The following is a 15117-nucleotide window of genomic DNA, read 5'->3' on the forward strand; positions in this document are numbered from 1 at the left end:
GGGGGCATCAGGATTTTAGAGATGCTTAGGGGGGCGTGGCCAAAAAAAGGTTGGGAGCCACTGGCCTAGGCTCTGGACTGTGGGGCACTCATCAGTGCAGCAGGACTGACCCCTTGCCCACCGGAAGCTGGCGAAAGGGTGCGATGACCTTTCAAAGCTCCCCCCGGGGACTGCGCATCACCCTCCTGGCCTGGCCTGGCCTGTGAGCCTCAGTCTCCCTGACCCCTGAGGGACCACTCTGATGTCCAGCAGGCAGGTCCCTGGCTGGCAGCAGCAGGCCAGCCCTGGCATGGACCCCCTCTCCCACTAACGGGCTCCCGGCTCGCTCTGCCAGCAAGCCTGGTGCCCAATTCTCCGTGGATGGAAAAGCCATTGGAGGGCAGGCTCACCCTTTGGCAGAGCCCCACATGGTGACAGTTTTCCTTGAGACCTTCTCACAGCTCAGGGTCCGGGCCTCACTTTGCTGCTCAGAAGCCTTGCCTGTCACCCCAGGGCAGACTCACAGTCTCCAGGAGATGAAGGGGTACAATCGGAGTGCCAGCTCATTGATTTATTCTGAAAAGTAGAACTGTCATCAAACCAGCCAGGTACTTGGATTTGCTGATGAGCAGGTTCACTCTCTGTTGGCAATTTCACACCCGGGGAAGCTCAAGTTCAGTGGGAAGGTTGCTCAGAGCATGAAAGCTGGGCAAGGAGCGCCCGCTGAATGGTCTTCATGGCATGCCGGACACACCAGGTGGCTGCATTCAGGACACCCTTGCCCAGCGCAGCCCTGGACAGCACCCCACACACACATTTGGTGCCGCAGAGACAGCCTCCCTGGCTGAGCACATTCTTCAGGCAGAGCACATTGCAAAGGTCGCGCTTACAGTCCACTCACACAGCCCAGCTGCTGCAGGGATGAAATGGGGCGACGCATGAACACGCTTTGTCACTGCAGCCTCCACAAAGAAAGCCTAAGGCGTGAGAGTAGGTGCCCGATATATATATGTTTAATAAAGGGCCTCCACCCCTTCCCTGGCCCCAGCCCTTTATAAAGGGGAATCGAGTAGTTAAATCAGTAAAAACCCATCCCCTCATAAACTGTCAACATGTATTGAGACCTTACCATTGTTCTAGGTGCCATGAAAACTACAGACACAAAAAAGGCCTGGTCCCCTCCCTCAAGGAATTCATATATAATAAAGTTGGAGCTATAAACTGTAAACTAACGCCTACAGGGTGATCCTGAATGGCAGAGGTAAGTGTGCTAAGGGTGTGTGCCTGGTACAGAAAATGTGTGAGACGCTCAAGTCCCATTGGATTGGGTTGTAATGGGACCGCTGGTGTGGATGTGGGATAGAGCCATGAGTGTGTAGGGCCCCCACTCTTTGGTCACTAGATGGGTCAGTAAAGGGAGAAGCTTGCCTGACTGGCGGTTTTGGGTGCCTAGGCCCAGAGGCAGGGTCTCACGTGAGGCCACTCGGCTGAAATGTGACCGTCCAGCTGTCCTTCCCCACAGCCAATGCTAGACTCGTACCACTTAGCCTTGTGAAAAATGTCCCTCTTCTCACTAATTGTTTTTGTTTTGGAAAATGTAGTTATTTTTCATTGAAAGGTTGTATTTACACAAACGTGTAATGAGTTATTTGTTCTTACTGTTATTTAAAAATAAATGGATCGTATTTTTTAATTTCTGTTTTAATTTCTAATATGATAAATACCAACTCACCCACATAAAACCTCGAGTGCCCGCAGTGATTTTTTAAGAGTGTAAAGGGATCCTGACACCAAAACATCTCCAAACGGCGGCTCTGGTGAGAGGGAACACAGCAGGTAGGGGTGCCAGACAAAACATAGCATGCCTGCCCACTGAAGTGTGAGCTTGAGATAAACAGCAAATACTTTTTCAGTATATTTATTGCCTGGGACACGCTGAACTGGAAAACTGTTGTTTACCTGGAAGTCACATTGAAATGGGTGTTCTGAATGTTCATTTGCTAAATTTGGCAATGCCAAGGGCAGGGCAGGCTTAGGTGAGGTTGAGAAGAACGCGGGTCAGACACTGGGATTCTGACCTACCTAGGAAAGGATGGAGAATTCCCTGTTCTGGACAGCGGTGAGGAAAGCGAGTGTCCGAGGGCCTCCGGGGCAGGCCTCTAGCTGCTTGGGGCCCAGGTGACCGCCTGGGGGGACAAACATCTTCCCTGAGCTGGCCCAAGAGTCACCTCCCCCGCCCCCCCCCCCCGCCCCCAAGGAATCCAGACAGCCCCCAGGAGCCAAACAGGCCAGCGAGAAACACACCATCCTCAATGTTGTTGTTATATAAGAGGGAAGTGACACCCGTGAAGGGTGGGTGGGGGCGGAGGAGGATGTCAAAAACACGAGATTCTGCTAAAAATAGTTGTGGTTTCGGTGGGGGAGGTCTATCAGGGGGCTGGCGGGAGGTGAATCAACGTCTGGGCAGGCTGCGCAGCCAAGGCTGGGGGCGGGGCAGGGCTTCAGGCCAGGGGGCAGGAACACCTAAGGAGCACGACTGGGGCTGGAAATAAACAGCCAGAAGGAACTGGCCTCAGGAGCAGCCAGAGGAGAGGCGCCCGCTGCCTGCACCTGCAGGGGAGGCTCTCAGAAGCTCTTCCCACTGAGAGAAGCAGGGGTGCCCCAGATATAAGACTGGTGCGGGGGGCTGCGGTGATGCTTTTTTCAATGTGTATTGAGCATCGCTGTGTAGTTGGCACCGCACCAGGCCCTGGAGATCCTTAATGGAATAAAATATGGCTCCTGCCCTCCAGAGCCTGGTAGTCCAGGGGAGGAGACAGATGCACAAAATCAATCTGAGCGCATGAATTTATTGCGATAAGAGTGAATAATTGAAGGCCCGAGCAGCAGTCCCCGCCCCCCCCCCAGGCCCACAACAAACCTAAGCTCCGTCCTCCTTCTCCCCTTCCTCCACCCCCTCTCCCAGCAACTCCCCAGCCCTGGCCCAGGCCACAAACCAATGGAGAACAGAGTCATCCAGCTGTCCGCAGAGCAATGCTCCAAGCTCTCCACCCCTCTTCTGCCCATTTTTGCCAACTGTTTGGAGCAAAGGGAAATCGCCTGGTTGGAGGAAAGACAGAAATGACAGTTTCCGGAACCTTCTCCCTCACCCAGCAGAGCCTGGAAACAGCTGTTAGCTGCTCCTTCCGAGGCTGTTTTTTGTTTTGTTTTGTTTTAAATGTTTTTATTGGTTTCAGAGAGGAAGAGAGAGCAGAGAGATAGAAACATCAATGATGAGAGAGAATCATTGATAGGCTGCCTCCATCATTGATTAATGGGCATGTGCCCTGACGGGGAATTGAACCATGACCTCCTGGTTCATGGGTCGACGCTCAGCCACTGAGCCACACCGGCGGGGCTCCTTCAGAAGGTCTGAAAGGACACGTTGAGGGGCCTGGCTGGCTTTGACCATGGCTTTGGATCCAACTTAAAGTCACAGAACAAGTGGAGGCAAAAGACAGCCTGTCATTTCTAGTGTCTAGAGTTCACTTGCCAGGGGTGGGGTGAGGCACTGAGTTTGGGCCGCAGCTGCCAGCAGAGGGGTCAGATAATGACCAGACAGCGCCCGAGTGGGTCTGAACGCAGGCCCGAGTGGGTCCGAACGCAGGCCCGAGTGGGTCCGAATGCAGGCCCGAGTGGGTCCGAATGCAGGCCCGAGTGGGTCCGAACGCAGGCCCGAGTGGGTCCGAACGCAGGCCCGAGTGGGGTCTGAACACAGGCCGTGTGGAGAGAGCAAGGCCCTGGGCCACAGGGCCTGGGGAAAGCTTCCTGCAGGGAGTGAGCTGGGCCGCCTTCACAGGCTGAGGAGTTCTCTGGGTCAAGTAGAGGGGGTTTTAGGAAATAAGAATTTTGGGGAAACTTAAAAACTGGCCTCAAATAGTTCTGGTGCCTGTGTTAGACCCATACACTCAGATGTGCTCTGTATCCTGACTCCCTTACCCCTCATCTCCTCCCCCCCCCCCCGCCACCCTTCCACCACCCGCCTCCACCACCCTCACCCCCCGCCCCCGGGCCCCCAAACACATGTTGTTCCCAGAGGGTATGCTCCTGCCCAGAGAGCTGTCCGCACTCTTGGGAGAGGTGGAGGCCGGAGCCTCTTTCTCGGTCCCCTTGGTCCCTGAGGTTCGGGTTCCAGGCCTGGTTCTGCCCTTGTCCCTCCCCTCCCACAAGCCAGAGCCTGACACACAGCCGTTCTCTGCCTTTGCCAAGAAGGAGGCTGCTAGAAGCACAGCTCACCACAGGCCAGGACCAGTGTGCCCAGTAGCCAAGGGGAGCTGGTTCTTCTTTTAATCCTCACTCTAGGACACACTTAGAGGGAGGGAGGGAGGGAGGGAGAGAAAGAGAGAGAGAGAGAGAGAGAGAGAGAGAGAGAGAGAGAGAGAGAGAGAAACATCAATAAATTGCTTTTAATACATGCTCCAACCTACAACCCCGGCATGTACCCTAACCTGGAATCAAACTGGCAATCCTTCAGTGCACAGGCCAATGCTCAGCCAACTCGGCGGGGCAGGAGAGGATCCTCCATTGTGTCTTCCCCACTGTGTTGGGCTTCTCTGAGGACCCAGGTGGGTAGAGGAGTCTGCCCAGATGGCTGTGTGACCTTGGGCAAGTCACTGCACATCTCTGGACCTCGATGTCTCATTTGTTCAGTTAAAATCTGTACCCTAGGGTCTGTCTGGGGTGATGTACGTGAACACGCTTTGCGAGGTGTTGAGCACAGCACTGGTCTGGGAGGTTATTTTCCTGACTTTTCCCTAGGCCCATAGTTTGCACAGAAGGCTGTCGCCGAGTTTATTGTTCAGGCATCAGCTTCCAGATGGGAATTCTTAACCTGGGTCCAGGGGTGGCCTGCAGAAAGTCCTGCTGCCATTTGCGAGTGCATTTTTCTAGGAAGAGAATGGGGTTTCCCATCAGACCCTGAAAGGAATCCACAAGTAAAAACCTATGAAGAGGCCTGATCCTTGGGGCGGCTCCCTCAATGGGGAGTCATCTGCCAGGGAACTGCCCACAAGGCAGGCAGAGGGCCTCCAAGGGTCAGCAGTCGCGCAGGCTGGGGTGCCCTGTGCATACCGCCCAACATGGGCCTGGTGAGGCAGCTAATGGAGATGCTCACGGAGCCCGAGTTCTGAGCAGGCCAGCAAGACAGCGGAGCTCACGCATCCACATGGTGCCCGAGTCTAGGACGTGAGGTCTTGGTATCACTCTCCACACCGGCCTGGCCTCGGCTGAGGCGTCGTGCCCACCGTGTTATAAGAGAAATGCGGATCAATGGAAACGTGTCCAGAGGACACAGGCCAGCAGACAAACGGTCTTAAAACCAGTCTCAGGAGGAATGACTGGAAAAACTGAGGTATTTGGCTCAGAACGAAGAATTCTAGATGGGGATGGGGATGGGGACGGGACATGCAGTTCTTGAAGTGCTGGGAATGGATGCCACAGAGGTGGACAGTAACTCAGCCAAAGGGAATACTTTCCAACCGTGAGCTCTATCTCACGGGAGTGAATGGACTAGAACTCCCCAAGGCCCCACATCTTTGGTCGTTCAGAAGGGAATCAATGTGAGGCAGGGTCTAAGCTCTATCATGGAAGGAGATGAAGAAATAACAATGATGCCCTAGCTGGTTTTGCTCAGTGGATAGAGCGTTGGCCTGTGGATGCAAGGGTCCCAGGTTCGATGCCAGTCAAGGGCACATGCCCAGGTTGCGGGCTTCATCCCCAGTAGGGGAAGTGCAGGAGGCAGCCAATCAATGATTCTCATCATTGATGTTTATTTAAAGAAAGAAAAGAAAAGAAATGACAATGACCACTCAGTCCCTGGACTCGGGGAGAATGGGTGTTGCCGTGTGGAGGAGGTTGGAGGGGGCAGGACAGCAAACCTCGGGCCAGGTCTGGGCCCCTTGGCCTTGTCTGCTTTCACAAAGGCATCTGCTCTGACTGCCAGAATCTGCTGCAAACACAACCCCCTCCCCCATGGACCCTGATTGTTGCACAGAGCGGGGGAGCAGGGCTGGACACCCAGAGAAGTTGGCCATGAGGAAGGCTGGTCTCCAGCCCCCTTGGGAGATATGCTGGGCTGTCCTGGGCTGGCCCCGGGAGTGGGACTGGCAAGAAGGCTCAGTGGTGAGTCACCTGTGGCAGTTGTCTGCTCCTGCTCCTTCTGGGGGAGGCAGCCGAGGGAGGCCAGGCTTCTGGCCAGCTGGGCCTGTGAGGACAGGTTCCTCACTCCTGTCCTCACAGCTCTGGGCAGTTGGAGTTGGCTCCCGGGCCCTCCTTTCCAGCACCCAGCAGGGCCGGGCTGGTGAGCTGGCATTGGGTGGGTGGTGAGGGAGCGGGTGTCCAACTCCCCTCGCTCCTTGCTAAGATGCGAGAAGCTGCCCTGCCCCGTCTGGCACCACGGAGGAAGCTGGCAGGCGTACCCCCTGGAGTGATCACACCGGGGTGTGAGCGGCACGCCCTCCCCACCACACCCTTCCTAAACCTCCCGCAGACCTGTTCTCACCTAGCAGGCCTGTTGAGCACCCCACCCTACCTCAGGGCCCCGGGGGAGCCTGGGAAGAGTGAGGGTAACTCACGCCTGCCCCGCAGCAGGGCCTGGTCTGGTCTGAGGGGCAGAGCCTCCCTCCTGCCCCCAGTCAAGCCCAAGCCTTGGTTCCCGATGCCTCCGGGGGGTTGCAGCTCACGGAAGCTCAGAATGGCAGGCTGCCGGGGTCGTTGCACACAGGGGGAAACTGAGGTTCGTAGTGAGCAGACACCTGCAGCAGGGGTGTCCCTCTGTGGAGGGAAACTGAGGTCTTAGCATGAGCTTCGGGCCCTGTCACCATCTGAGCCTGTCCTGACAGGTGCTTTCCCCACCTTCTCTCTTCCCCCTGGCTTCAGAGCGTCCACTTTTCAGGGTGGAGTCAGGTCTCCCCGCGTGCCTTTTTTTTTATTTTTTTTTTTATTTTATTGATTTTTTACAGAGAGGAAGGGAGAGAGATAGAGAGTTAGAAACATCGATGAGAGAGAAACATCGATCAGCTGCCTCCTGCACACCCCCCACTGGGGATGTGCCTGCAACCCAGGTACATGCCCCCGACCGGAATTGAACCTGGGACCTTTCAGTCCGCAGGCCGACGCTCTATCCACTGAGCCAAACCGGCTTCGGCTCCCCGCATGCCTTTTTACCTTCCTTCTTCAAGGACGTACCTAGCACAGGGTCCTCAGTCACCCCCCTCCAGGTCTGTGTGTCGTGGTGGGGACATCTCCTGCAGCACCAGCGCACCTCGGTGATATTGGGCAAGTCATCTCCCCTGTCTTGGCCTCAGTTTCCTCATCCGTATAATGGGAGCATTGGCCAGAGACTCCATAAAGGCCCCAGAGCCCTTCACCTGGCTGCTGAGGTCACAGGGTGGCATCACTGGGCGTGGCCAGGTGTCCTGGGCAGTGCTGGGCAAGAGGGAGGTACATGAGGCCAGCAGGACTTTCTGGCTGGAAGACTTAGGAGGCGCTGGGATGGGTGAAAAATGTATGACGAAGGGTGTGTCATCGAGCGAGGAGAGCCTTGCCAACCCAGCTCCCCTCCAGCGGTGGTTGCTCTTCCTTAGATCACAGCTGTTTCAGCAGTTACCCAGCTGCCTCGTCATTTACCTATTTTTATCTGTCTTCCAGGACAGATCTCCAGGTGGCTAAAGAGAAAGGGTTTGTCTGACTCACCTCAGCATCCTCCGTGTCTTACGCAAAGCAGACGTGTATATAGCTTTGCTGACCGGGTGAATAAGTGGTTCCTTGGGACCCCCTCGCCTTTCTCCTCTGGGATTGGCCTGTGGTTTCAAGGTTTAAAGGACCCAGTTCTGGGGAAAATTAGAAAGTCAGTGGAATTTGTAGAAGTGTTGTCTTCCCTTTTCTTTTTTTATATATATTTTATTGATTTTTTTACAGAGAGGAAGGGAGAGGGATAGATAGTTAGAAACATTGATAAGAGAGAAACATCCAATCAGCTGCCTCCTGCACACCCCCCACTGGGGCTGTGCCTGCAACCAAGGTACATGCCCTTGACCGGAATCGAACCTGGGACCCTTTAGTCCACAGGCCGACGCGCTATCCACTGAGCCAAACCGGTCAGGGCTTGTCTTCCCTTTTTGCCTCTCTCTCTCTCTAATTTTTTTTATATGGAACGCTTCACGAATTTGTGTGTCATCCTTGCGCAGAGGCCATGCTGATCTTCTCGGCAAAGTTCCAGTTGTAGTGGTCTATGTGCTGCCAAAGCGAGCACCTTTCCGCCTCTGTCAAAGTGCTTTCTCCTGGCCCCACAAGCCCTAGCCTCCTCCTTCCCTGGCGGTGTGGGCTAACCACACGCTAAGGTGTGAATGGCCCAAGGTTTACCCTCCTGAGAGCACTAGCATTTGTCCATGAAGAAGCAACATTCACCTCACCGTGGGTGTCGGGCTTTATTAGGGCAGTGACATTGCCAGCAAGGCTGGGTTTGTGCTGGGCCTGCCGCTCACCACTGTGTCCATGAGTAGGTTTCCCTCATCTCTCTGAGACTCAGTTTGATTGTCTGTAAAAATGGGATTTATTGGCATCTCTTTAGCCATCCCCTAGTGCTGTAGTGAAGAGAAAGTGGATCCATGTACACACAAAGCATGTGTTAGCTGTAAGGTTCTGGACCGAAAGAGGGTTTGATGTTGCCATAACTTTGGTCTGGGCTGGGCCTTCCCACACCCTTCAATCACACCTGAGTAGACGATGGCTGTGCATAGAAGCCACCTCCTTTCTCTTTTTTAAGGTAATTTTTTAAATTTTATTTTATATTTTTATTGATTTTAGAGAGAGGGAAGGAGAGGTGTGGAGAGACAGAAACACTGATGAGAGAGAATCATTGATCAGCTGCCTCTTACATGCCCCCCTACTGGGATCGAGCCCACCACCCGAGTATGTGTCCTGAATGGGAGAATCAAACCGTGACTCCTGGTTCCTGGTCCGATGCTCAACCACTGAGCCACACCTGCCAGGCAGAAGCCGCCTCCCTATAATCTCCCAGCCAGCAGGTCCAGATGTGCTGAGGTCAGTCCCGGCCTTCCCGCCCTCCCCACAGCTGTCCCGGCATGCTTGGCGGGGCCATACCTCCTCCTCCCTCTCCATCTGGAGATTGGCTGCAACCTTTCAGGCCGAGAGCAAGTGGGATCCCTCCCAGGGGCTCAGATGGTCCAGCGTCCTCCTGACCGGTATCTCCCCGCTGAGAGCTCTGGGCGGGGTGGAGGCAGGCACCACAGCCAAGTATCCGAGATTCCTCAGCCTCAATTACAGCCTGACACTCGGTCGCACTGGAGTCATTATCGTTTCAGACGAGGAAACGGAGGCCCAGGACCTCACAGCCAGCAAGTGGCTGGGTCTCAGTCACTCAAGCCTAGGCCTCTTTAAAAAAAAAAAAAAAAATATATATATATATATATATATATATATATATATATATATATTAGTATATACATACTAGTATATATAGATATATATATTAATACATATATATACAGATATATATATTTCAGACAAAGGAAGGGAGAGGGAGAGAGAGAGATAGAAACATCAATGAGAGACAATCTTTGATCGGCTGCCTCCTGCACACCCCTACTGGGGATCGAGCCTACAACCTGGGCATGTGCCCTGATGGGGCATCGAACCGTGACCTCCTGGTTCATAGGTCGACACGCAAACCCAGGCCCCTCGGTGCTGTGCACTGACCCACTCCAGGGCCAGCACACAGGCCGCTGCCTGGGCCAGGCAGGCCTCCTGCATCCTCTCTCAGGCTGGGGCTGGCCTCTGGGGACTGGGCCGCCTTGTTTCTGAGACTGAGGGAGTGGCTCTGGAATAAGCAAGCTCGCAGGGAAGGCATCGGAGGCCAAGGCCTTCAGTCCCCCTCAGCCCGCGTGGCCCTGCAGGGTCTGCCTCGGGCTCCTGTGAGCGGTTCTTCAGCACTCGGACAGGGCCTGGACCCAGAAAGCAGGAGTAGCCAGAACTGTCTTGGGTTAGTCCGACTAGGTTTTAGGTGACAAGCTCAAGTCCTGCGAATGCCCTCTCTCCTGACCCCTAAACCCGCGATGCCCGTCATTGGCTTTCCTACTGGCAGATGAGGAGGCTGGTGTGAGAGCAGCTGGAGCCTTGTCTAAGGCAAGGGCAGTGCTGGGATTCGAGCCCAGGTCTGCGGGCCCCAAAGCCCATGCTCTAACACTGGGGTCTGGAATTCACTCGGGGGCCCCACCACATGGGGAAATGAAGCCATGAGGATCCCTGCAGGTGCCCCAGTCACAGCGCCTCTCCTCTCCCACCTTGTGGCCCAGGTCTCCTCTCCTCCCCTCCATCCCTCCTCTCCTGGGATCCCCAGAATAACCTGCAAGCAGGGGAAGTCACGCCCTCGGCCGGTGCTGCGCTGACTGTGGTGTTTGCTCAGCCTGCACCTGCCACAGCCCCACGGGTTCCACACGGCTGGCGGAAGCGCAAGTTTTGCGTGGGCCCCGGAAGCGTGCGGCTCTAGGCCAGCCACCTGCCCAGGTGCTGCTGGAACAGGAAACACCAAGCCCGGGCAGCCCCCGCCCCGGGCAGGCCAAGGCTGCAGGATGTGCAGGCCTCACTGAGCCCTCCGAGCCCCCAGGTGTGGGGCCAGGACCAGCACCCAGATGCTCGGGGGAGGAGCCTGCCTGTGGGTCCTGCGGCTGAGGGAGGATGGTCCCCCCAGAGGAGGCCACCCTGCGAACCCCTGGCAGGAGAGGGAGGCAGGTCCAGAATGGGGGCCGCTCACCCCCTCTTTACAGAGGGTGGAGGCTTTGACCAAACAAGGAAGCATCAGTGATCATCAGAGGAGCAAAACCCAGCTCCCAGTTGGGGCGGGGCTTTCCTGGGCACCCCGTTATCACGAAAAGGCAAAGGGGCGTAGTGGTCCTTTCTGCAGGTGACCAGAGCTGAGGCTGACCTCCCCCTCTTCCTGCACTGCCGGGCCTGCAGCCTCAGGACGGGCTGAGAACGCAGCCTGCCCCCTCTGCCCGCCCCCTCCCTTTCAGGGTGGACTGTGGCTGCAGTGACATTAAGAGCCAGCACAGAGAAGGCACCTGACCTTGGGGAGGAATGTGGAAAATGTCTGCAGTTTGGAGCGGAAAACCCCCACCTAGGGCCCAGGAATGTGGGCTCCCAGCCAGGCAGCCTCCCTTCCAGTCCCCCCCAGGGAGATGTGCAAGTGCTTGGAAGGAAAGGGGGGGGGGGTGCAGGGTCCAGGAATGACACTGTTGGAGGCCCCGTGAGGTCACCTGGTGAAACTCCTGCCCTGGCCGGTGTTGCTTAGTGGTTAGAGCCTTGGCCTATGCACCTGATCAACAGCATGTACCTGGGGTGCGGGTTTGATCCCTAGCCCTGGTCGGGGGGAGTGCAGGAGACAACCAGTGGATATGACTCTCTCACGTTGTTTCTTGCTCTCCCTCCCTCCCTCCCTCCCCCTCTGAAAAAGGAACGGAAAAAGTATCCTCCAGTGGAATTAGCAACAACAAAAATGTTGCCCTGCTCATGGTACCAGCATAGTGCCCTTTCTGGGCTTGTCAGGGCCTGGCCCTGCTCCTGGAGTTCCCTCATAGAGGCAGCTAAACTTTTGACTTCTCAGACCTACAGAACCACAGAATGTCAGAGCCCTTTGAAATTAGCAGCTACTGCACCCATCCCGTATTACAGATATGGAAACGGATGCCCTGGGAGGGGGCGGGGGGAGGATGGGAGTTGGCCACAGGTACACTCACTACGGGCCAGGACTTTGGGGTAGGTGCTCTCCCCACCCTCTTGCTTCTAAAATGCTGGCAGCCAGCATCTCCCTCCTTTTAGGGAGACTCAAGCTCCCACAGTGTTCTTGCCGGGAACCCGGTGCCTTCTGCGGGTGCCCTTAACTGCCAGGAGTGGGAGACGCAGCCAGAGGGCCTGGCCTCTATGCTAAGGCCCTGCTCCAGCTCTGGCTACAGAGCAGATAAGGCCACACTAAGGCCAACAGAGGCCCCTAGGGACTGAACCTAAGAATTAAGGAGTATGCTGCCCTCTCCTGGCCACCTCTGGGCAAGACTGCTGTTGTCCAGGCCTCTGGCTGCTGATCTTCTCCGAGCTAAGAAAATCTCCTTCCCCGCCTGTTGGACAGCACTCCAGGAGGGCAGGAGGAGGTAGGTGCCCTCTCACGTAGGCTGAGCAAAGTAGCTGGTCCCTTGTTCAACGCAGGATCCCAGAGGAAGAAGACTTGAGGCCAATAGGTGAGGCCCGGTGTGTGTTACCCACCACAATGCTGGAGAGCGGGGAGACTCCCGGTTTCCACGGAGACAGCCTAATCAATCAACACAAGACAGGAAGGCTGAAAATTTAGAGGCTATTTATTTCTCCTAAGGTCCACAGCTGGCAGCCACTGCCCTCCCGTTCTAGGGGATTTCTCTCTCCTTTTCTGAGAAATCCCCTCTCTTCCTGGAAGTGCTCACGGGGAGGCTGGGATGTGAAGAGAAACCATACACAACACTCCGGAGCCTTAAAAAAATAAAGCCACAAACAACCTCCTCCACACAAGTACACACACACAAAATAAATAGACACATAAAAGAGAAGCTTCGCTCCTCCTGTCCTGGCTCGAAAGGCTGCTTGGGAGAGGGGCTGGGTGGCGTTGCCCGCTTCTCCCGGCCAGGATGATCCAGAGGCTAAATGTATGGAAGTGCCTGACAGCCAAGAATAAGCCCTGGCTCCAGCTCTGTAGGCATCAGGGACAGATGAACAAATAAATAAATAAATAGAGCCCAGCGCGCCCCCAGGGGCCTAAGGGCTTAGGCTGAGGCTCAGGGCCCCTGGGGCCTGTTTCCCTGAAAAAGCAGATCCAGTGACAGGCAGAAAGAAGAACAGGGAAAACTCCAGTCCAAAGTCACACCCACCAGGCCTCCAGGGCCTGCATCCTCCAGCTCCCAAAAGGACCAGCCCAGAACCTAGCCTCAAACCTTCTCTCTGGCCCAGCCCAGCAGGTGCCCAAGGCTGGGAAGGCCCTCCCTCTCTCTGGGGCCAGCAAAGCCTCAGAGGGAGCAGCGAGGGCCACCAGGTGGGCTCCTGGGGAAGCTGAGGCACGGCCCTCTCCTGCTCCTGTGCTCATGGGCCTTCCTGCCTGGCTGCATCCCAGTCAGCTGGGAGACATCCTTGTGCAAATGTAAGCAATCGAAACAGTCCCTGCCGGTGTCCTCCTCTGCGCCATCTGGCCACAGATGTCCCCACCACCTCCAGCCAGGGCTGCTCTGGAGGTCCCCCTCTAGCCAACAGGGAGAAGGTGACAGACAGAAGCAAGAACAGAGAAGGGGCAGGAGCTGCTGGAATGAACAGTTTGGTCAGGAGGCCAAACCAGACACATGAAAAAGTCCAAGGGAGTGGGGAGTCCCAAGATCCCTCCTGGAGAGCCAGGGCCAGATGGGGGCCAGGGGAGCACGGGGTAGGGACCAGCTGGCCACTCAGCTGGGCAGCAGCACGTGCTCCAGGAGGTAGGTGAGGGAGTCCCAGTGCTTCCAGAGGAGGAAGAGCATGAGGACCAGGAGGGCAGTGCTGGTGATGCGCAGGCGCGTCTTCATGAGGGGCGTGATGAAGTTGGCGATGGTGGACACGAACACCAGAAGCACGGCCATGAGCGCCAGGATCACGTTAATGAACTTGCCCAGCAGCGCCCTTGCGTTGGCGTTCTCCACGCCCTCCAGCTGCACCACCTGCTGCTGCTGCTGCTGCAGCTCCAGCTTGGTGACCCGGGTCAGGCAGGACTCCACGGCCTCCTGTGGGGACAGAGGGTGGGCCCATGAGAGAGGGACAGTGCACAGACTCCCCCTCTACAGGCCAGGCAGGTATAGGCTGAGCAGCTGCAGCTGTGGGCAGAGCCCTTTACTTATGACTTTCTGGGCAGGCTGGTAGCAAACTGGAGTCTTGATTAATGTGGGAAGGGGCGGAGCTGGCCCAATCCCAGCTTCCTCTTGAGGCACTGGGAACTCCCATCATTCATGGGCAGGGCTGCCATCACAGAGCCGGGGGCACCGGCGGCCCTCGCCCGTCAGCTTGCCTTGCACAGTGCATACTCTGCCCAGGCCGCTCCGCTCTTATCTCACCTCACCCCACACTACCCGCTTCACCCATGTGTCCGTCTGCCCCAGCTGATGCAATAGCCTGTGCCCGCCACCCCCCACTTGGTAAAGCCTCACCCTCTGGCTGCTGCCAGCTGTCAGCACAGCTGGGGCCTCCTCAGAAGGGTCCCTGGTTGTACCTGGATGTCCCGAGCCCTCTCATAGGACTGGTAGGCCACCTTCTCCTCCATGCTGGCCAGCTCCTGCTTCAGGTTGCTCATCTCATTCTGGTGAAGCTCGGTCAGGTCATTGAGTTGCTCCTCCAGCCGCTCGTACCTGGCAGAGGGAGGATGTGTGACACCAGGCCTGGCTCTCGAGCCTCCCTTCTCTCCCCGGGATCAATTCCATTCATTCTCAACCCACCCCATGTGTTCAGCGACACCAATGAAAGGTACTACTTACACAGCACTTCTCAGGAGCAGGTGTTGTGCTAAGCACTTCACCCAGATTACTTCATAGGATCATCATCACAACCCACAAGCCAAGTACTAGTCACCCCCATTTTGCCGATAAAAAGAGTGAGGCACAGAGAGGTTAAGGAATTTGCCCTGAGCTAAGATGCTCTCCTGGGTACCGGGCACACCAGAATATAGAGTAACAATCCCTGCTCTGAGGGCACGAATATTGAAAGATGACTCTTAGGTGGGGGTGGTTAGTTTCCAGGAAGATTCCAAACCTCCTTCATATACACGAACAAGAAAAAGGCCAGGCAGCTCAGTTGGTTAGAGCGCCCCCAGTACAATGTTGCTGATTTGATCCCCAGTTGGGAACATACAAGAATCAACCAATTACTGCATAAGTGAGTGGAAGAACAAATCGATGTCTCTCACTCTCTCTTCCTCTCTCTCTCAAAACAATAAATATTTTTTTTAAATATATTTTTATTGATTTCAGAGAGGAAAGGAGAGGGAGAGAGAGATAGAAACATCAATGATGAGAGAGAATCATTGATCAGCTGCCTCCTGCATGCCCCCTA

The 15117-nt window shown here is 55.7% G+C and overlaps 1 protein-coding gene across 3 annotated transcripts in view; it reads right to left on the reverse strand.

The window, feature by feature from the left end:
* Positions 1–12365: 12365 nt before the first annotated feature.
* Positions 12366–15117, reverse strand: part of TMCC2 (transmembrane and coiled-coil domain family 2) — a 36480-nt gene continuing 33728 nt past the window's right edge. For all 3 annotated transcript variants that reach the window (XM_081112390.1, XM_081112391.1, XM_081112392.1), the window contains 2 exons: positions 14282–14417; positions 12366–13799 (listed from right to left, as the gene is read on the reverse strand). In XM_081112390.1, the coding sequence (XP_080968516.1) occupies positions 13488–13799; positions 14282–14417 (448 nt within the window). In that variant the 3' untranslated portion in view covers positions 12366–13487. The remainder of the gene's footprint in view (positions 13800–14281; positions 14418–15117) is intronic.

This window comes from Myotis nattereri, assembly GCF_964212035.1.
Source record: "Myotis nattereri genome assembly, chromosome: 18".
Classification (NCBI taxonomy): domain Eukaryota; kingdom Metazoa; phylum Chordata; class Mammalia; order Chiroptera; family Vespertilionidae; genus Myotis; species Myotis nattereri.